The sequence below is a fragment of the Eleutherodactylus coqui genome, chromosome 11, assembly GCF_035609145.1.
Source record: "Eleutherodactylus coqui strain aEleCoq1 chromosome 11, aEleCoq1.hap1, whole genome shotgun sequence".
Classification (NCBI taxonomy): Eukaryota; Metazoa; Chordata; class Amphibia; order Anura; family Eleutherodactylidae; genus Eleutherodactylus; species Eleutherodactylus coqui.
In genome coordinates, this window is record NC_089847.1 from 74,224,113 (window position 1) to 74,247,481 (window position 23,369).

The 23,369-nt window shown below is 41.8% G+C and overlaps 1 protein-coding gene across 13 annotated transcripts in view; it reads left to right on the plus strand.

Moving 5' to 3' along the window:
- The window catches only part of NRXN2 (neurexin 2), a 693,278-nt gene that overhangs the window by 571,135 nt on the left and 98,774 nt on the right, over positions 1–23,369 (plus strand). For all 13 annotated transcript variants that reach the window (XM_066582621.1, XM_066582619.1, XM_066582620.1 and 10 more), the window contains one exon: positions 10,453–10,775. In XM_066582621.1, coding sequence (XP_066438718.1) covers positions 10,453–10,775 — 323 coding nt within the window. The remainder of the gene's footprint in view (positions 1–10,452; positions 10,776–23,369) is intronic.

Below are 23,369 nucleotides of genomic sequence, written 5' to 3' on the forward strand. Positions count from 1 at the left end.
TATGCTTTCCTACTGACTAACAGCAAACATCTGGCCACACAATTTAAAAAATAAAGTCACGAAAAATGTCAGCAAAAACGGCTTTAAACCTATTTGTGTAAATCATAGCTTAAAGCTTGAAACTCAAAGGAATTAAATACTTTTGTCTTTTACTGGTAAATCTCTCTAGTCTGGAAATAAAAAAGAAATAATTCTGTAATATAACCCTTTTTTATTGTGGATCATATTCCATTTTTATGAATAAAGCCAGCAATGCCAACAATGGTTGTTTTTATTCTGGTGGCAATAAGACTGTTTGGTTGATCTAAAAGTAAAAAAAAAAACATTTATAACAGTAAGAAAGTAGTAATCAAAAAAATAATTTTGAAACAAATCATTCAACAAAAGTGAAATGATTGCATTTTGCTCTGCGCTCCATACTTTGAACGAGTAGTTAAAATGGCCTGATAATATTTGCTCAGTTATTGTCCAGAGAATTATTATTCCACTTGAATGAGAACATATTTCATTTGAATCAAATGCTGCATTAAGTCAGTGTGAGGCAATTTGCGACATGCCAGATGCTGATGAACTACATCTCCCATGGTGCTGGCAACAGCTGGGGTGCTGAATGTGACCAATCTTAGTGAAGTACATCTAGTACATATAGTGTATATATTAGTGGTAGTGTTATCTAGAAGAATTAAACAGATCAGTGCTTTACAATCATATTGTGCTGCAAGCCTACGTTCTGGTGACCCATTTTTCATGTAGTTCAATTAACATTATGATCTCCTTACAAAAGACAGTACTTGTTCCAGACAGATACATCTCAGACAAATAGCTACAATTTGTATTAACCCTTCATTAAAAAAACTAGTTTATATTACCATTATATCATTTATTGTTAATACCACTTATTGTTTTGTGAGCATAACTATTTTCAAAAAATCAGATTCTATACTGGATTTGTTTTATTGTACGAGATTAGAGGAAAATGCATGACCCATACAACCTCTGGATCATACAGAGCCATAATACGTCAACCATACACATCTATGGGGCCCTAGTATGCCTCAGTTTTATATGTAGACTAACAGAAATTTGTTTGGCAGACGCCATTGAATGCCAGATTAAAACTGTGTTGTCGTCTAGAGGCATTAGTTCTAAGGGAAATAACATTTTGATGCAATGCTCTATTGCTTTACCAGTGTAGTGACATACAGTGTCTATGGCTGATTGATAGGGGACTGTGAGAATGGGTATGCCACTGTATGTTTACCATGTAGCCTATTCCACTTTGCCAAAGGATTTTCTATCTACAAATCATCCTATTACACATTTATTTATATCTTGGATATAGCAAACTCTGGAAACACTATAGTTCCAATAAAAAATTCATCCTACAATCAGTGGCAGTTAAAATGTATTTCATGGCTGTGTTTTAGAGAAATCATGCATCAAAATGACAGGCAGTATAACAAGCAGCAAAAAGGCAAAGTGACTTGAAATCAATTCTAAAAAGTTTACGAACTCGCATTACTTGACAAAAGTGAGGTGATGATGACACATACAAACAATATCGGTAAATAACAGCAGTCTTACAGTATTCTCAATAACAGGTGAAGGATGTTCCATACACTGTTACATCATACAGATGTAGTAGAGCTAAACATGTCATTTAATCCTAGAGTAGAGTAAAAGAATAGAAACCACAGCTGCCAACTGCCAAGCTTCCTTGCCCCTCCTCTACCCTCTGCACAGTGCCAATTTAGCTTTGAGCTGTAGAGGTTAGTAATGTGAGGCAGGGGGGTTGCTAGGGTTAACTCCATTTAAAAGGTTGTAACACTATGCCTCGAATAAATCAACTTGCCAGCTCACAGATGGATTGTCATTGTGCTAACAGTAGTAAGGCCTCCTGCACACAACAGAGTCAGATCCAGCACTTGGGATCCCGCAGCAGGATCCGACCCTGTGCCTGGCCTGTGACCTTGCAATGATGCGAATCCCGCGACCCTTCTGCAGTGCCGCAGGACGGATGGCTTCAATGGAAGCCGTCGGTGAGGAAAACCGCACTGAATGAGCATGCTGGGATTTTTCTGCCACGAGCAGAAATTCCCGCTCGTGTGCAGGAAGCATCGTGTCTTCATAGGAGGCCATGGGCGGTACTTGCTCCGGAATCCGGGGCCGGCCAATGTGCAGGAGCCCTAAAGGGGAAACAAAGTAGCAGTAGTCCAATCATAGGAATATTTATCTTAGCTTATATTTTTTTTGTAAAAAAAAAATCAAGCACCTAGAAAGAGTTGCCATTTTGCTGCAAAAGTCGGCCAGCAGTTACAACTCAGGCAATGATTAGAGCTGTGGTGTAAATATATGAATGTTCTTGCCACCTGAAGCCCTAAAAGTGATTACACTCTTGGCCTATAAAAAGGCTCTCGGAGGCTAGTCGTGTGTAGTAGACATCTTTTTCCACTTGTGTAGAGCTTGTTGACCAGTAGACATCTCAATGAGGCATAGAAGGAATTTTTACAAGGGAACATTATTGTAGTGCAAGAAGCTGGATGGTTGTGTCTATGAATTGCTCGCCAAATGGGCCATCCTGACCAGATTGGAGGTGTTGGAGGCTGATCTGTTTGGAGGTGTTGGGACCAGTGGATGCATGAGGGCATGAACACAAGTTGACCGGGCTCAGGACACCCTGGACAGACCACACATACAGCTCCAACTGTTTCATTTTACACCATCCAAAGACAGGTGGCACCATTATTAAATGCTTCGGAGTCTGTCAGAATCATTGTCAGGCACTAGACTGAAGGATATTTGGTCTCAGAGCGCTGATTGCATGTATTGCCTTTGACACCCACTGTCGCCACCATTTGCAGTGGTGTCATGAATGATGAAACTGGACTTCTACAGAGTGGAATTAAGTTGTCTTCAGTTATTAATCCAGACCTAGAGATGAGCGCCTCAATCCTACCTTTGCTGTGGAGCGGCACACTGCTCCCAATGTTGGTGTGATGGTTGGAAGCCCATCGCATAGGACAGTTGGTCACCCTTTGAAGTGATATGAAGGTCAATGACATATCAGTGATATATTCAGGACAACTTGTAGCCACATGTGTTGCTTCTCAAGGCAGGGCTTCCAAGAAGCATTTTCCAGCAGGATAATGCTCAGCCGCACTCAGCAAGGGTGTCACAGGAATGCTTTTACAACACTGTCACAGTTCTATGGCCTGCTGGGTCGTCAGTTTTATTGTCATAGAACATATATTTGGACCATCTGGGATGTCGATTTCGACAGCCTATGAGATTGCACAATCTAGAAGTCCAGTTGCAGCAAATGTGGACTGATATGCCACAGGATACCATACAGAGCCTGTATAGTTCCATACCCACCCATATCATATCTTGCATCGAAGCTAGATGTGACCCAACAGACAACTAGAACCACCTTTAACATGTTCAGTTTTAAGAAATAAATTATGCTTTTGAATTGATATTGTAAGCACTTACTTATATCAACATTACGATCACGCATATAACGTTTCATTTGATTCTGACAACTACTTCGTAATAACATAGTGTGTAAGGCCGCCTGCAGATGGGCAGAAATTCCATGGCGGGATTTCCCGCGGAATTTCCGCCCTTGGAAGCTGCCATAGGATTGCGTTAGCAAACACAATCCTAGGCAGACGGCTGCGGTTTGGCCTCGCGAAATCTTGCGTGGCAAACAAACCACAGCATGTTCTATTTCTGTGCGGGGTTCGCAGAGCCCCGCACAGAAATGTCAGTCACCGGCCACCGGCTCCGGTCTGCGCATGCGCCGGCTGCCCGGCAGCCAGCACATGAATGATCCGTAGCTGTGGGGTGCGGGTGAGTACGCGCTACTCTCTGCAGGCGCTCGGGTCAGGTCCCACGGCGAGAATTCTCGCTACTGGATATGACCAGGTCGTCTGCACGCAGCCTAAGGCTGAAATAAGAAATATATGCCTCTAGTTCAGCCTATTACTCCCCAATATTGATCCAGAGGAAGCATTTTAGGGGGAAAAAATTCCTTCTTTACTCCAATCTGGCAATCAGAATAATCCCCGGATAAACAACCCCTCTGAAGTAATCAGTGACTTGAACATGTAATATTATTGCACTTTTGAAAGGCGTCTAGGGCTCCCATTGAATTCTTTTAGTGAGTTCGCCATCACCATGTCCTCAGGCAGAAAGTTCCATAGTCTCACTGCTATTACAGTAAAGAGTCCCCCTTCTATGTTGGTGTAGAAACCTTCTTTCCTCTAGACATAGAGGATGCCCCCTTGTTACAGTAACAGTCCTGGGTATGAATAGATTGTGGGAGAGATCCCTGTATTGTCCCCCAATATATTTGTATATAGTTATTAGGTTACCCTTCAGATTTTTTTTTTTCTAAATTAAATAACCCCAATTTTGATAACCTCTCTGGGCACTGTAGTCCGCCCATTCCATTTATTAAATTAGTTGCCTGCCTTTCTACCCGCTCAAGCTCTGATATTTCCTTCTTGAGTACTGATGGTTGAAACTGTTCACAATATTCCATGTGTGGTCTGACCAGAGACTTGTAAAGAGGTAGAATCATGTTCTTATCATGTGCCCCTAGACCTCTTTTGATGCACCCCATGATCCTATTTCCCCTGGCAGCAGCTGCCTGACATTGATTGCTCCAGTTGAGTTTACAGTTAATTAAAATCCCCAAGTCCTTTTCCATGTCACTTTTGCCCAGTGTTTTCCCATTTAGTGTGTAATGGTAACATGTATTTTCCCTTCCCATGTACTTAACCTTGCATATATCAGTGTTAAAGGGGTTGTCTTGCGGCAAACCTCAAAATTTTACCTTACCCCATTCCCCCTGTCACCCCCCTGGCATAAAATAGCAAAGTAAAGCGGTTTTTAAGCCGCTTGCTACTTACCGATCCGACGAAATAAAGACTTTAAAACATCTTCTCCCAAGATGGCCGCCGGTCCTTTCCCAGGGATGCACTGCGGTTTTCTCCCATGGTGCACCGCGGGTCTTCTCCCATGGTGCACCATGGGCTCTGTGCGTTCCATTGCCGATTCCAGCCTCCTGATTGGCTGGAATCAGCACACGTGACAGGGCGGAGCTACGTGATGACGCGTAGAAGGGGGCGGAGCCAGAACGCCGCTCGTGCCTGGACCGAGCAGAAGGGGAGAAGACCGTACAGCGCAAGCGCGTCTAAAAAAGCAAGAAGACATCAGAATTAGACGGATCCATGGCGACGGGGACGCTAGCAACGGAGCAGGTAAGTGAATAACTTCTGTATGGCCAATATTTATTGCACGATGTACATTACAAAGTGCATTAATATGGCCATACAGAAGTGTACAACCCCACTTGCTGCCGTGAGACAACCCCTTTAAGCCTAATTTATCACTTTTCTACCCGAGACCCCAATTTATCCAAATCCATTTTCAACCAATTACTGTCCTTTCTTGTGTTAATTACTTAAGAGAGGGCAGTATATGGTTACAAAGAGACCCCTCATAAACTCATGCTGATATGGAGTTGTAGAGCTAATTTCATTGAGGTACTCCAGGGAAGCGTCTCTTAGAAACTCTTCAAACATTTTACCCACAATAGAAGTTTGACTTTCTGGGCTATAGTTTTCAGGTTCACATTTGGACCACTTTTTGCATATCGGCACCATAATTGCAATGCACAATCCAGTTGAATAGACTCCATCACTATACAATCCTTAAATTTCAAAAGCAACAGTCTGTCTATCACATTACTTCATTCCCTTAAAATCTGTGTGTGTGTATGCTATTGGGACCTGTTGACTCGTCTGTGTTAATCTTTTTAAGATGGTTCTACACTTCTTCCTGAGTTAGACTGGTAACATTTATTGGAGAGCTTACTTTATCACTCTACTCTGCCTTCTACCTGACATTTAATTTTCCTGAGTGAATGCATGGGCAAAAAAACTATTTAATAGATTTGCTATCTCCTCATCACCCTCTACATTTTTTTCCTTTTTAAAGGTCCAACACTTTCCGTTTTAATCTCTTAACTATTTATATAGCTGAAGAACAGTTTAGGGTTGGTTTTAAGGCCCATTTACATGCTAAGACAATCTTTCAAATGACTGAAAGATTGACCGTTTTAACAATCATTTTGCATAAAGTGTTAAGAAACACAAATGTCCATTAACACTTTATTAGCTTCATTTGCATGTAAAAGGGCCTCCAGGAGCTGTTTGCAGAGCACCACATATGGTTTCAGCTCTGCACACAGCTCCTTTGTTCTTGCACGGGCTGTCGGCAGAATACAATCTAATTACCGACTCCAATGCAAAACACAGCATGCAGTCCCTGTTATCTTCTCTCCCGATGAATGATGGATTTTAAACTCACCTTAAAAACATCATTCAGCTGAAAAGTGACAACGGTGATTGCTCATATGTAGAGATGAGCGAGCGTACTCGGCCACGCCCCTTTTTCACCCGAGTACTGCGATTTTCGAGTACTTCGGGCGAAAAGATTCGGGGGGCGCCGTGGGTGAGTGGGGGGTTGCAGCGGGGAGTAGGGGGGGAGAGAGAGAGGGCTCCCTCCTGTTCCCCGCGGCTACCCCCCGTGCCGCCACGGCCCCCCCCCCGCCCCCCGGCGCCCCCCGAATCTTTTCACCCGAGTACTGAAGTACTCGAAAATAGCGGTACTCGATCGAGTAATTACTCGAAACGAGTACGTTCGCTCATCTCTACTCATATGCCATTGTTTGAACGAATTTTGAGCAATAATCATTGCATGTAAATGTGCCTTTATTTTCTTTGGCAATAAGTCTGTCTTTCTTCACCTTTGCTGCTTTTATTTGCTCTTTACGTTTTTTTCCCCTTTTAGATTTTTAGCGCTTCTTCTGTGCCTTCTTGTTATGGTAGTTTAAATGCTTTCTTTTTGTTGTTTATTGCCCCTTTTACGTCTTTATTGAGGCACACTATGAGAAGTTCATACATTACAGGAATAAAGGGGTTAGGAATAGGAGAAAACCAGTGAACATTTAAGATGCTTTAAAAAATTTTATTTCTGTACTCTTATTTCTGAGGACATTGTCTCAGTCAGTAAGATTAAGGGCATCTCTAATTTGATTGAACTTTGCCTTCCTAAAGTTTAGTATTTTTGTAGATCCCCAATAAGACTCCCTATTGAAAGACAAGTTGAAATTTATTATACTATGGTCAACATTTCCCTGGTGCCCCCAACTTGCACGTCTATTATTTTGTTAGGTCTATTCCTTAATATTAAGTCCAAAATTGCCACCCCTCCAGTTGGGTCCTGCACAAGTAGGGCAAGGTCTTTAGTTAATGACAGAAACTCATTTCCTATATGAGATACGCAGGTTTCCTAGCTTATATCCAGAAAGTTAAAGTCCCCCATAATAATTACCTCAATGTGATTTGACACTTTAACTATTTGCCTAAGAAACAGATTTTTAGTGGCTTCTGTTGTATTTGGTGGCCTATAGAAAACTCCTATGGGGATTTTATTATTATTTTCCCTCCGTGTATCTATACCCATAGAGACTCCACTTGTTAATTTCACTCACATATTGCTTCACGTAGTGTGAGCTTTAAATAGGATTTTAAATAAAGACAAACCCTTCTCCATTTCTGCCAGTTCTAACTATACCAACCCCTCCCACCATTCAACCCCATTTATGTTACTTAGTCTCAGATCACTGTCTACACTATCTTCCCCTCAATCTCTCTGGTTGTCCTCCACCCCAGTCCTTAGTTTAAACACTCCTCCAACCTTCTAGCCCTCTTCTTCTCCAGCAGCCTCGGTATTATGATGCAGCCCATCCCTGTTAAGACAACACACCATTCGATGATCCTAGTCTTTGTGGCAGATTGCCCTGTCCTAATAATTGAGTCACCTACTACCAGGATCTGTTTAGCCTGCCCTGCTATTCCCCTTCTTACTGGAGTAGACATTCCCCTGGAGGTTAGAAGGCATTTGGTGCTGCAGCAGTGCTAACCCTGTAATGGCATCTCTCTCATCTGTTAACTTTGCCAACTTGTTGGGGTATGCCAGTACAGGACTAGCCTCCCTGACACTGTTCCTTCTACCCCTTTTCCTAACTGTCACCCAGCTAACTGCTCATCCTGCACTCCCATACTACCATCCGAATGGAGCAGGAAAGCGGAATCCCCAACGCAGGTGTGAAACCACCGTAACCCCGCCCCTTAGTCACCTGTGCAAGGCACTGGAGATTGAGCACAGTACCAAACTCTATGTGTTTTTTAAATGTAACAGTATATGTGTTTTGAATTTAACAGTGCAATCTCCCAATATAATGTGTCGGCACAATGTATTAAGACAAATATAGCTAAAATGTATAAGCTATAATACAAATAAATAAATACAAATGAAAATAAGCAGAGAAAATAATGTCCACCTGATTTTAAGTCACACGCACTCAAAACAACCACACTTGAAATCCAGCACACGGTTCCACGCTCCAACAGTCGCTCTGTTGTTTGGTTTAAATAGCTATCAGCAGCAGTAATAACAGCACTTCTGCAATGAATCCTTTGTTTCCAAAGCTTCTTTTTTAAATAATGAGTATATTATGAATAAAACTATTCTGAATATTATGTTAGTTGTGAAGATAATGCAGAAGGTAAACTTGCAGTCCTATGTAAAATCAGCAGTTAGTGACAAACAACAAGCTGTAGTGGATTTGGTTCTAAGTTACCCATAGAGTTACAATGGATGGCACATTTCACCTATAAGACCCAATATTCCCTGCAATTCCATCTAGAGTCTTGCTACTCTTGGACCCAGGACTTTCGTGTGTTGGTTTTTGGGTAGTTAATGTTTTTAGATAGTTAATTCGCTGAAAAGTGCATACGGAAAAAAAGGGAAGGAAAGTGTAAGAAAAAGCTGGTTAGTGATGGCTACAGAAAGTCTCATAGGTGTTAAGCAGGGTGAAATAATGCTTGCTGGTGTCAAAGAGGGTATCAGAAGCCAAGTGCAGTACAGATGGAGCACAAACATCAATGGGTTTGTTTACATAAGTATATATTTTCATGAGATGTGTAATCGCATGAAAACATATACAACATGCCCTATTTTAGTGCTTATTACACACTGCAATACGCCATTGAAGTGAATAGGCTCGCACAAATATGCAGTGACTGCACAGGAAACCTGCATATTCACTGCATATTTGCGCAGCATATCAATAGATCCGTCTGCGTTCTTTTTTGTGTGTGCAAATACGCAGTGTATTTCCTTCCACAAAAGCACACGGGAGTGGGCAAAATACGTGGGCGTAAGCGATTTTTGGTAGCGTAAATATGCTGTGTATTTACGTGACTGAAATGTGCTTACACCCATGTGAAATTAGCCATTACACTGGGGAAAGGAACTTAATAGATTGAAATACTGTGCCTCCTAACGTGACCGGCCAAACAGCTGTGTGGACTTTGCACATACTACTTGGCATCTCAGTCAGAAGGAAATCAATGAAGATTGGTAAGCGTAATGCACAAACTAAGGGCACACCCAAAGTACGGTTCCTGTATATTTTTGCCTAAACAACTACTTGTGATGGATTCGTCAGTGGATCGTATTCATTTCTATGGTAAAATCAAAATTTATACTACAAAAACAAACACTAGTGTAAATAAGTGATTAGCACTGCTACTTCTGTAGCACTATTCCTGGCCACTACGGGCTCACTCACACGGGCGTATGGGAGCTACATATTACACGCATATTTTTCATGGGTTGCAATACGCAGTACACAGTCAAATATGAGTTTTAACCACCACAGCCATGGGTGCAATATGCACCAAGATAGGACATGCTGCGTGTTTTCACACATAAAACAAAATTGCATGCCTGAATGACCCAATGTAAATCAATGGGCTTTTAGGACTGCATATTAGGGTTATAACTTCTGAGGCAGCCGCTTACCTGCTGCATACATTGCAGTATCTTCTCTGATGTCAGTAGATGCGACCACCTTGGAACATTTATTGAGGTGGACCTGACATAGAAAGACTCTAAAAATAGAAACAGCAGGTGGCGCTACTCTAACGTTAGCTCTGGAATATCTTATGTGCAAGATATTTTAGGTTTGTTATTGATAAGGGACTATTCTTGAATCAAAGCCAACGTGATTAAGACTGTACAGTATGTTATAGTCTGCAAGTCTCAAGAGTGGTCGCCAGAAAAGTTTGGAAATTGGATATTTTTTACTTACATTATACTTGCTGAAAATCAGAAAGCACTAATAGAATATGCATCCCTTTTTTATGATATGTCATAACTGGCTATGTCATGTAACACTGCTGTTGATGTGTAATTTATTTTGATATTATTTAATATGTATAGTGACTCTGCTGAATATACAATAGAACATAATCACCTAATACTGACCATTTCAATGGAACTTGATGAACCTTTTTTCCTGTCACTCACTAGGTCGGCAGCTCACCATCTTCAACAGCCAGGCGGTCATCAAGGTTGGAGGAAAGGACCAAGGACGTCCATTCCAGGGCCAGATATCAGGCTTGTATTATAATGGCCTAAAAGTGCTGTCCCTCGCTGCAGAGAGTGACCCCAATGTCAGGACAGAAGGCAATCTAATGCTTGTTGGTGAGAATCCATCAGTCATGACCACAGAGACTACAGCGACTACACTATTGGCTGACATGTCTACAACCATAATGGAGACCACAACAACCATGGCTACCACAACCACAAGGAAAGGGAGATCTCCAACTATGAGAGACAGCATCACACCGGTAAGCTGAATATAATATGCAGTGATAAGTTTAATATCATGGACAAATTTGTACTATTAACAACCAAAATTTTATATTTGCAACTAGGGTTTGAACAGAGTTTGATGGGGCCCTCCCCAGTAGCAGTTCCATATTGATTAATTATTGTCATACAATTTATTGATAACTCGCTTCTGCTGGTATTTAGTATCTAAGAAGGGCTGCCGAGAACTGGATGATGGAGGTTCCTAGGTAGTGGATGTCTGTTGAATATTGCATCTTCTATCCCCCTATAATCTGGCCCTGTTTACAGCTTTTTCATATACACTCGTACAGTATCTGTAATGTCAGTCATTTGTTTAAAAAGGTTCTATACTTTGAAATATCTTCAAATTTGCTTCAAAGTAGATATTTTACAGGAAGTGTATAAGGCCATATGGTGTACCTTATCCTGGGTAATGATATGCAATTTGTATCAATTTAAAAAAACAAACATATGGAAAAACTAGAGTTTTATGTATGTGAGCAGTCATGTGTGTCTAGCATTTGATTGTTTAGGAAATGTATTTAGATGAAAGGAAAGGTCATAAAAAGCCTTTGAGAACGGAATCAATGCACCCTCGTTATTCCTTAATTTATATGTCTGCTTTCTACCCTTACTGTATCATGGATATATTACAAAATCATAGTTAGTGTTAAAGGGGTTGTCTCGCGAAAGCAAGTGGGGTTAAGCACTTCTGTATGGCCATATTAATGCACTTTGTAATATACATCGTGCATTAAATATGAGCCATACAGAAGTTATTCACTTACCTTCCCTGCGCTGGCGTCCCCGTCTCCATGGCTCCGTCTAACTTCAGCGTCTAATTGCCCGATTAGACGCGCTTGCGCAGAAGGGTCTTCTGCCTTCGGGTCTGCCCGGCAGCAGCGGTGTTCTGGCTCCGCCCCCTTCTACGCGTCATCGCGTAGCTCCGCCCAGTCACGTGTGCCGATTCCAGCCAATCAGGGCGATTAGACGCTGAAGTTAGACGGAGCCATGGAGACGGGGACGCCAGCGCAGGGAAGGTAAGTGAATAACTTCTGTATGGCTCATATTTAATGCACGATGTATATTACAAAGTGCATTAATATGGCCATACAGAAGTGCTTAACCCCACTTGCTTTCGCGAGACAACCCCTTTAAGGAGGAATATGCAGAATGATTTGAAAATTCCGACGTGTCCCCATGACATCATTCCCTGACTCCTTGCTCTTGTAGCTTTATAGCAACCAGTCCCAGTCTCAATCCACCTATATTTTGCTCCGGCCACAAGTAAGAAAAGAAGCTACTGATTGGTTGTTACAAAGTTCAGTGGTCTAATGATAACTATTTAACTAATAAATAATTTAGTAAATGTCCTAGAAGCGCCTCTGTTGTCCTCCATATAGTTAAAGGCACTCCGGCTGCGCGACAGCTGTCAATGCTTGCCAGAGCCAAGCACCGCAGCGCAGAAGGCAGTGCTGCTCAGATGTCAGCTGCTATGGGGCAACTCTCAGTCCTCGACACAGCCGACCACCACAGCGCAGAACTGGGTGCTAATGACATGTAAGGTGCTATGAGGGCATTACGTGGGTGTTTCCTGTCACTCTGGCCGCCCAACCCATGTCTCCACCTTTAGTTCTGGTGGAGACATAATGCACCAGTACCGCCTAGTACTATGAATAGAGCATTATGGTTGGGGGCCCTGTTACAGCTTTTGCATTGGCGCCCAGGAGCCTTAAGTTACGGCTCTGACTGTAACCACATTAGGTACTGCTGCAACATGAGATTTTTGCTGAAGTTTTCACTACGCCTCAATTACACCATCTTACACCCTTACATCATATTACACCCTTAATATCTGAGCACAGTAGTCTGGAGAGCCAGTACACCAAACCCTCTGCTCTCATCCCTTCCTAGTGAGATCAATGGTCAAGTGATGCCCTGGTTCCCGGGTGACTGGCTTCTGCCTGGCAGTTCACTTATATTGTGCCATACTCCACTGCCTACCCCCCTAGCAGAGGACAATTGATAGGCCATGATGGACAAGGATTATCTACCTAACCTTATATCACAGCAAGCAAAGAGTCGCTGAACATGCAGGCATTAGCCGTCAGACAGTGAGCAGATGTGTCCCAGTGGTGAGGAAGCAATGCTCCAGACAAGTTAACTCTTCTCCAAGTCTGCAGTACAGACACTTTGTTTCAGAGGAGCACGTACCTCTGATTGACCTATCGATCTACCAGTCCACCAACCAGTGAAGCAACGCTGCTTGGTCTGGACAGCAGAGGGCAGGAGAACAAGCTTGCAGTGGCTCATTCCTAATGGAATCCCTCCTGACCCTTTGACAGTGGCATCTGCAGCACAACTCGGTATACCCTACCCCAACCTCCCGATCCAGAGACAGACAGGAGTCCACTTCTGGGAAGATTAAAAAAGAAAATAACTCTCCAATTGTTCCTACGGTTGCCCCTCTGTGACTAGATGCTTTAGGCACTAGCAAATATCACCCTGGTTCTTCTCAAAGAAAGCCTATAACTTCAATCTTCGATGAGTCTTTAATGAATGCAAAAGGGTGGGGTCCAAAGCCACGATAACGTTTGAAATGTTTAAGTATGGTTTTTAAATGAGTGAAATCCTCTGTTTCTTTAGCTGCCATAATATCCCACAGGTGTTCTATTGTGCATGCTCAGAGTCTGCTTGATGTTGAACCCACATACGATTCTTGGCAAGGGCATGTAGCATAACAACATTCAGAATACTACAAGATATACAGTATTTTCTGGTGTTGTATTACTTCTTTCCATCCGCCGATTCAAAAGATGATATTTGTAAGGGACACAGTGCCTCTTTTTTGGTCCACGGGTATTAAAATGGTTTTAAAATTTTAGCTACATAATGACTTCTCACAAGGAAACCTTTTAAATAGACTATGTCATCAAAAAATGACCGGTTGAATAAATCAAGTTTTTATGTTAAACATTTTTTAAAGAATTTTTGTTGATTATATTTAACTCTTAATGTCGTGGTCTGGAGTTTAAAAAAGATCCTAAGATTCTGCAATTTTCACACTGACCACTAAGTCTAACAATAGGCTTTCCCTTCCTGTTCTGTAGAGAAAACATTTCAGCAGTTATCTCATGACAGGCAGGATTACAATGTAATGTCCCTTCTACACGGGCCGACAGTTGGGTAAACGATGTAACGAGCACTAACGTCACCGCTAAGTTCGGCAACGCTCGTGCAGAGCATTTAGACTGAAAGACATCGCTGGGTTCTTGTTCACCACTTCACCCCTCCCTCCACAATGACCTCTGCACAGGTCATAGAGCATGTCTAGAGCACTGCCCCCTAGAGGTCAATGGGTTGGGCTATAGACACAATGGGCATGAGCTGACTCATTTCTAAATGCTGTTAACTGCAGTTCAGGCAAGATAGCAACCTCCATAATCATCACGTAATAGAGCATTTACTGATGTACTCTCTCTTTCAGTTTAAATCCTCTCTCATTGGCCACAAAAATGTGCAAGTCTAAAAACTGAGCTCTCTGTTAATCAAAGACAAATATTAGTTAAATATTGACTGTCTTTTGATTGAGATATTTCAAGAGTTCCACCATTTGTGGCTCCAGTCCCAATGTCAAATTATTAGTAGGTCATTATTATATACCCTAATGAATACTGCACTTGATCTGCGGCACAGGCATTGTTTCCATTATAAACCTGCCTCCCTCAATAACTGAAAAACAGGTTTGCATATGACAGTATGAGTCAGAATGTGTTGTAACAACTTCAATACCGCATATAGGTCAGTCCCAGCTGTTTAGCTGCTTCCAGCCCACCCTGATGGCTAATACCCATATACTATGACTCTGCTTTCATACAAATCAGGCTCTATAGAGATCCCAATCAGTCTTAATCTGTATATCCATTTTGGCCATCAAATAGGGGGACAAACAATATACCAAAGGCTTTAACTAATAATAATTAATTTATCCTGGACTTTCATGCACTTTTAGGAGAAGGTGGAATGTTGACGTTTTAGGATGTGTTAATTAATATCAGATTAAGAATAAAGTTTTGGGAATGATTCCTTGTTCATAGGCTTTGTCATGTGGCGAGGGGATGGCTTAGACTGTGGAGTGATTGGTTCCCAACTTTCTGAGACTCTGCATGTCAACCACACGAGTGACCATCACCTTCTGCCACAACTCTACAGCAATCCACCTAACCCTGTGTCCAATATAGCTGAGATTGCAAGCTTGAAGTCGTGAGAACACCGGCTGATTTGTACCCAGCTTTCCCAGGCTCCTGCACGCATGCAAAGCAAAAGCTGAAATCATGCACCTGGCCATTCTAACGCACTACACAGCTCTACAGTGCTCATGCAATACACACTGCCACCACCAATGTTCATGGGCATTGGACCTGAATGCAAATTACCCACAGGTATAACTTTAGAGATATGGTTTCGTATTAACACAGATGAGGTTCACTAAATAATTTAAAGTTTAATTCTAAAAAGGAGCAGTGCTTATTTACAGAAAAATGCAAAAATGATGTTACAAGATAATCAGCCAGAGACTTACATATGATATAACGGACAGTAAAATAACAGGGATTAAAGTAAGAGTCTATCGTGACTTCCAAGGGGCTGACAATTTGGGGTCCATGGGGTCCCAATTTTTAAAGGATCCTTCAGTACACACCTTCTCCCCAACCCTCTGAGGTCACACAGAGAAGGGAGGGTTGGGTTTGTAGGAACTCCGAAAATCATAATTCCCTATTTTCAGTCATATCTTCACACGCGGTTAACTGATCGGGAATATAGGCCTGGCATATTTTTAGTCATAATTTTATCTACGCTTTGAGTCTACACATAGGTATCCTCAGGTGTATCCTGTCCCAGATACCCAGTTTGGGGTGCCTGAGCATCCCGCAAAGATGGGAGTCCCTGCATCTTATTCGTGGTGATGCGACATTTCGCAAAATATCCTCATCAAATTACATTTATTCTTTGTCTCGAGCTAGGTTTCTTTGTTTAAATTTTGGCTCCAAAAAGTTATCAGTTCTGGCTGGAACCTTCAAGAAATGGGGCGGAGAAGCTCATTGGCATGTGAAGTCTGTGTCTGTCCTTATCTCCTAACGTAAGCATTAGCTAGCTCTGGTCCAGCAAGGCCTATAGGACATCAGAGAACCCCTGGGGGAGTGTAACAGCCTTTGCTGAAGTCTACTTTAAAGGTATTTAAGCATTCCGCTTTCCTGAATGCTTAAAAGCATTTAACTCTTCCACCTACAAGCTACACCGCAGTGTTGCAAAACCATGTGGGACTGAGGTAGTCTCATCCCACTGCATGGCCTGACATAACAATGGATGCTGAGATGCACACAGAATGTCTCACAGGCTACAGCCTCCACATCACAATATGTATCTATCTCATCTAGTCAGAGCAAATTCAAGGGGGAAGGATGTCAGTCCACTTTACTAGTGTCCTGAACGGCAGCTGATTGATACTGGACAGCTGGGGGGACACTTTATTCATCTCCTTATATAACAGGCCTTATAAAGAATCTCATATAATTCCACTTAAAAGAGTACAACCAGATTCTGAGACAACAAGTTATATGTCTGATATAATTTATATACATGTAAAGTAGACAACCATATGTAACCTATGACAAAAATAAAATTAATAAAGATGAGCGAGCACGCTCGGTTAAGGCAGTTATTCGAGCGAGCATCGCTCTTCTCGAGTAACTGCATACTGGTCTGGGCAGATTTGGGGAGGGCGGCGGGGGTGAGCGGGGGGCGCCGGGGAGTAGTGGGGGGGGGGGAGAGCGAGAGAGAGAGATCTCTCTCACTGTCCCCCCTGCTTCCCCCCGCCGCCCCCCCCCCCCGAATCTGCTCCGACCAGTATGCAGTTACTCGAGAAGAACAATGCTTGCTCGAGTAACTGCCTTAACTGAGCATGCTCACTCATCTCTAAAAATTAATTATTGTAAAATTAAAATGTATGAAACTTTTTAATATACCTTCTGATTCAATTGCTTCAGTTTGCAAATTATTTGCTTGATATGAATAAATGAAATTCTTCTACATTCATAGGCTGAAAACTATATAGACCTATAACGGTGTAAACTAGTTACAAAACGTACAAATGACTTATTAGAGACGCTGCATTATTGCATTATTTTATATATTTGCTATTTCCATATCTACAGTGATTTTTTTGTGTGTTGGAGAAAGTGCTCACTGCTGACATCATGTGGCTAAAATAGTTATTACAAATAAAGTGAATACAGTGAGCAGACCATTTAAGGGGATTGTTATTTTAATGAGGTAGTTAAAGAGTTTTGTGTGCTTGTATTAAAAATCAAATAATTGGAATGTATAGCATTTGATGCTTGGCAATGGACTGTCTATAGAAAAACAGTTAAATAATCTACGACATGGTTATTATAAACCATGTGACCTCTATCATCCACTAAAAGAACAAGTTAAGTCCAGTTAATGACCCCCATGAATTTAGCCTTACATAGAACCTCTATAAAATGGCATGTAGAATTTACTTGATTAGCCGGACACTTTTTGTACTTTTCTATTTCAGGGACAGTATAAGTCACACTTGTTCACTGACACAGGAGCACATAAAGGTTTATTTAACAGCATCTTCATTGCACCACATTTTGTGGCCATGTTCTAATGTTGTTGACATTTCATTTTCACTGTGGTGACTTCAACCTCATCATGTCTTTCCAGCCATGACTCCCAGAAAATATTCATACTCCACATTATGAACAATAGGCCTACCTGAATGGTTAGCTATTGTCATTCCAGTAGGCCTATCTTTATTTCCTGTTTTTCTGAAGTGATGCTGGGTAAACTGTAAGTTTGCTTGTTGGTTGTCTGTAAAAGGATTTGGTCTACTGGTCTCTTCTATAATGTTCTGCCCAGCATCCTTGACCATGTTGAGATGCATTGGCTTTCCAAAGTATGCGTTGATCAAGCACTTGATTTCATGAGTATAAAACTAGTCATTTACTGGCATAGTATAGCTTCAACCAAACCTAATATACAATTTACATGTGTTTAAGAGGCATTTCAAGCACAGTAAAAAGTGACCAAGTGAATGACCACTTCAGTCATTTACTGGCAGCGGTGTATCTACTTGACCAGTTTATGACTACTTCAGAAAATGGAAGTGAAAAAGCCATTGTATCAGAATGTCAACCTGTTTTGTCTCTTTCCATGTGTACATGAACTCAAAAAGCCATTGGACACAGGAAATAATGCTGGTGTTAAGTGAACTGAAACAGTCTAACCTTGTTTCAGGTCGAACTTCACAGAACGTTTGGTGCAAACCTGAATAGTTCATTTCAGTTGAACCTACTAATATTCCTCTGACTCCGCTCAATGGTTAGCATTGCTGCCTTGGAGCACTGGGGTCCTAGGTTCATATCTGACCAAAGACAACATCAGTGTGGAGTCTGTTTGAATGCTTGCAGAAAACAACACAAACATCCATGCATATGTTGTCCTTTGTCAGATGTGAACCTAGAATCTCAGCAATGCAAGAGGAAGACTTTTATGGCTCATAGACAGTTTTATACACCAGTTTTAGGGGTATTGGTGAAGTTCTCATTCGTTTAAACTAATTCATACTGAACCAAACTTTTTTGCCAAAATCCAGTGGCAAACATTCGCTCAACACTACTGGTGCATTTCCGGGCAATAAGTCAATAGCCTTGCCTTACTTTTTTCATTTTCTTGAGGAGCAGGTGTAGGTCTCCCTTCATAAGCAGCCATTTCTCACCCATGATTATGCTGACCTCACTGATTATAGCTCTCCTAACAGATCCCAATGTGTGATAACACTCTCATTTTGATAGCATATTTACTGACATGCTTAATTTCTGCTTTTCAAGCCCAGAATGGTCATTCAATGTTGTTAGGTCATTTACTGAGATGCTAACCCTATCTAAAAAGTTCCACTCGGGATCTCCAGCATCATAAAACAATAGACTTTATTGATTCATCTTAAAAGCAGCAAAAAGCTGCACATCCATTAGAAACAAGTGTATCCTATAACCTATATATTTTGCACCGAGGATGACCCTTACTCATGGTTGCATGATCATCAATCTAACTTTGAAAGTAATTCCAACTCGTCTAATGACCCAGAAAAATTTTAAAAAGCCACTTTATTTCATAAATATTAAAAAAGTGAAAGATGATCTATCTTACAAAAACCTCCTAACACATTTCCGGCACATAACTGCATTCTTAGTTGTAGCAAAGGTGAACCATTAACGTGCAGTTTAAAAAGCAAATAAATAATTACAGACACTTGAACATCAATTAACAAGTCACATGATAGAGCAATTACCAACATCGTAGTAACACCTCAAATTTGTTACATAATAGCTAAATACATTAACAAATGCCCCGCAACTAGAGATGAGCGAGCGTACTCGGAAAAGCACTACTCGCTCGAGTAATTTGCTTTATCCGAGTATCGCTGTGCTCGTCCCTGAAGATTCGGGTGCCGCTGCGGCTGACAGTAGAGTCGCAGCGGGGAGCAGGGGGGAGCGGGCGGGAGAGAGGGAGAGAAAGATCTCCCCTCCGTTCCTCCCCACTCTCCCCTGCAGCTCCCCGCTCCGTGTCGGCACCCGAATCTTCAGGGACGAGCACAGCGATACTCGGATAAAGCAAATTACTCGAGCGAGTAGTGCTTTTCCGAGTACGCTCACTCATCTCTACCTGCAACAAAGATGTAGTAATCCATGCATAACATGAAAACCATAAACAATCATTGATAATGCACGACATTGGCCTCATGCCCATGGCCGGGTCAGATTCCGACTGCGAAATCTCGCGCCGGAATCAGACCTCGTGTCAGCCAAAGACCTTATGCTCACCTGTCCGGATCTTCAGCGAGTGTCTTGGCCTGCGTGCATGCGCAGTGCAGGGCATGATGCTGCCGTCGCGTCGGCGATGACGCGAATTTGCGGCGATTTCAAAATTGACATTTTGGAGTTGCCGCGGATCGAACGGCTTCCACTGACTGCAAAGGAAGCCGTCCGTGCGATTTTCCACATAAGATAGAGCATGCTGCAATTCTTCCCTGCGAGTGGAAAATCACAATGGATTTCTGCTCGTGGGCAGGGAAGAATCTTCTAACATGGCATGTCTATGGAAGGACATTGCTGCAGAATCCGTCCGTGGGCATTGGGCCTTAGAAATATATAAACATCCTATATTGATCCAAACATGGATACCGCACACCAGGTATCGATTGTGCTTAAACAAGCCACACATATTACCCAAAGCTTCAGTTTAATTACCTTATATGTGTGAAAAAAACGAAGCAGGAATTCTGTTACCTACAGTTCCCCCAATGCAATCGCAAAAGCAAGTAGTATTGCTAGTACCCAAGTACCTTTGCCTGACCTGCGCACTGAACTTCACAAGTAGTGCTAGGGCCACTAGTGCCCCGACTTGTGCATGATGAAAACCCAAGCAGGAACACTATTACCTGTAATTCGATCAGAAAACAATATGCTTCATCAGTAACAACAGTATTGTTAAAAACACCAACACCTTCACCACATATGTGCACTTAACTCCACTGGGAATGTGGGGGCCATTAGTGCCTCAATTTCTGCAAGCACACAGTTGACAGTTTTTTTCCATCAGGAAAACACGGGACACAAAAATAACTCTTAGTCATTTAAGCCTGATTGCCGCCCTTAGTCATAGCCCTAAGATGAGTCATTTTTTTTGTCCTACATTTTTTCTGATGGAATTTTACTAATTTGGAAATAACGCTACTCTTATGGATGCTAAACTTTTTGATATTTTGTACATTTAATCCTTTCCAATCCACTGTCTGACGTCTGAAGACATTCTGATGGAAAGCTGTGCAGCTACGATGTTGGAAGACGTCTGGAAGGGTATTCTTACTGTATATTACTGGCCGCTCTGTTGTCGGGGGCCTCTCCAGCATGTCCAATACCGTAGTACTGGCTCTAGTCAGCAGATGGCGCCATTGTATAATGGCAGAAAGAGAAAGCTCCCTAGGAAACCCTGAATCCAAAATTGGATTGCAAAGGGTTAATACCAGTGACTTGTAAGGCACTAATGTTCCCCCAGTGTACCTCCAAAATATGCATGAAAGCCCTTGGAAGTGATTTCTTTGAGTTCTCACCTTGGGTTGTACATGTAACAATATATTCAGCAACCCTCACTTTGAGCTCGTGATAAGTGGAACCAAGCAGTGTTCACAGTCAGGGCAATAAATTACATATTTTTGCAGATGTAAGATATAATATCATAATGGACTCCCATTTGATCGAATTAAATTGTTTTCTTTTGTGAAGGACACCCAAACAATGCACATCTCATACAGCCGCACTTATGGCAGCCCCAATATTTCCCCTAATTACCCTGCGTGGTGTTATTGTGAAACATACTGGCAGACAATATATTGCCCAAAGTACGTGACCTGTTTGCTACATATCTCACACCCATTGTGAGACTAGAGTGCAATGTCTCATCTCAATGTAACAGGGGTATACAGTATATGTCTTTATAACATCTATGACTTCTCTATAGTCCATGCTATATGATGTTGAAAATATAACCATTTCAGTTTTTTTCCTAGTTTTTTTTTTACCAAAAAGATAACAATTACTATCCATGGAATCAGTAAAGTATTTATCTCAATTCAAAGGTCCCATTCAGTAAGCCCTAGCAATCACCATTGTCTTAATCAATAATCCTGATCATAGGCCTTTTGGGTGGAACATACCTTCTTAGCTCTTATGTATTCCCCAGTTGGCAGATTTCCAATTGTGTGACTAGGATGGTTACTGTCCACAAGCAATAATATACTGCATAGAGTCTTTTATGTGTGAACATACCCTAAATTTTTTTTTCTAATAGTTGAACCTATTTATGACTTCTGAGACTGGCTGCCACAGCGATCACGAGCCCGAAGACCACACTGATTGGTCTATGGCTAAAGCCCTGTAATCTTAGCTCCCATGCAGATGGGGTGGGCAGAATTCCTTGTGCTTGTTGGGACAGCCAGATTACATACCCTGAAATCAATTAATTTGGACTCTGGGCGTGTGATTGTTAGCTGTTCCAGCAAAGACAAGTAAGTTTGTTTGCTCCCCTCTGCAAATCTCCATGATGTCAGCTGTCTGGTGACGATGAGATCATGGAGCTTCAATGCAAGAAAAACTCTAGAAGTTACAAGTCTATGGATGGTCTGCAAGTGTTTAAAATTCTCTGTAATCCCTTAGTTTACCTTCCACTGTAATATATGCAGTGACAACAGAAAATTTGAGAATTTTTTCTATAGCCTTTCAAATAGTTCAAGGAAAAACTTTGTATTTCAAGTGTCCTCCCACCTGAAGGCAAAGTTAACAATTTAGTGTAGTTTACCCCAGGAAAATAGCCAGGTATGAAACTGAAATGTGTCAGCTCTGGATGTAAGCCAGAAATGTTCTTAGAGAGAGAGAGGCTGTCACTACCCTTCTGGTATTAAGGAGAAATGTAGTTGTCTTGGGGATATAGCTCCCTGCAGTGAACTGTAACAATCAAGTCTTAAATGAAAAATAAAACGTCTGTTTCTATTATGTCATAAAAATATCCTTAGTTATATTCCCAGCTGTTCAGCTTTATACTCATATTTGCTTAATACTAATACATTTTGCTACATCACAGCAGTTATTTGAATTTGAACTCAAAATCACTGCAGTACTTCTAATGATCCTCCAGAAAACAAGGAGATTGTTACAAAAGCAATGGCTGAAGACAAACTGTAAATATTTCATAGGCTGTTGTACTAACTGTAGATGTAGCATGCACCCAAACTCTACTCCATCCAATAGAGGGCTGCACCTGCCATATGTGCAAATGCACAGGGGCAAGGAAGACCAAGAAGCAACTTTAAAACTTCTCATAACTTATATTTTAAACTAAATAGGTTCTAATTCTAGGCCGATAAATGTAATATACATTCCTTGTTAAAAAGAAAATCAAGCACCTAAAAGGAGTGGTCATTTGATTTCACCCCGTTACCAGAGTCTGAGAGGTGGCGCATTATTGAAATCTGAGAAGCTGGATGATTATATAGACAAATTGTCCCCTACCTAGGCTGTTCTGACCAGACTGTTAGGAGGTGTTGGGAACAGTGGATGTGTGAGAACACACACACAAGGCAAACAGGCTCAGGATGCCCTCGACAGACCAACAGTAGAGAGGATCGTCTGATTGTCCGACAGTCACTAGCAGCTCCAACGGTTTTGTTGTCCATCATCCTGAGACAGGTGGCACCGTTGTTATAGGACCCTATGTCTGTCAGAACCATTTCCAAGCGCTTGGCTGAAAGATATTTAGTCTCATGAAGCCCATTACGTGTACTGCCTTTGATATTCACTCACCGCTGCCTCCTTTTGCATTGGTGCCATAAATGATTAAACTTAACTGCTATGGAGTGGATTGTCTTAAGTGATGAATCCAAGTTTAGTTTGGGCACTGATGTTGGCTGGGTTCGTGTCTGGAGACCTCGGGGTGAGCACCTCAAT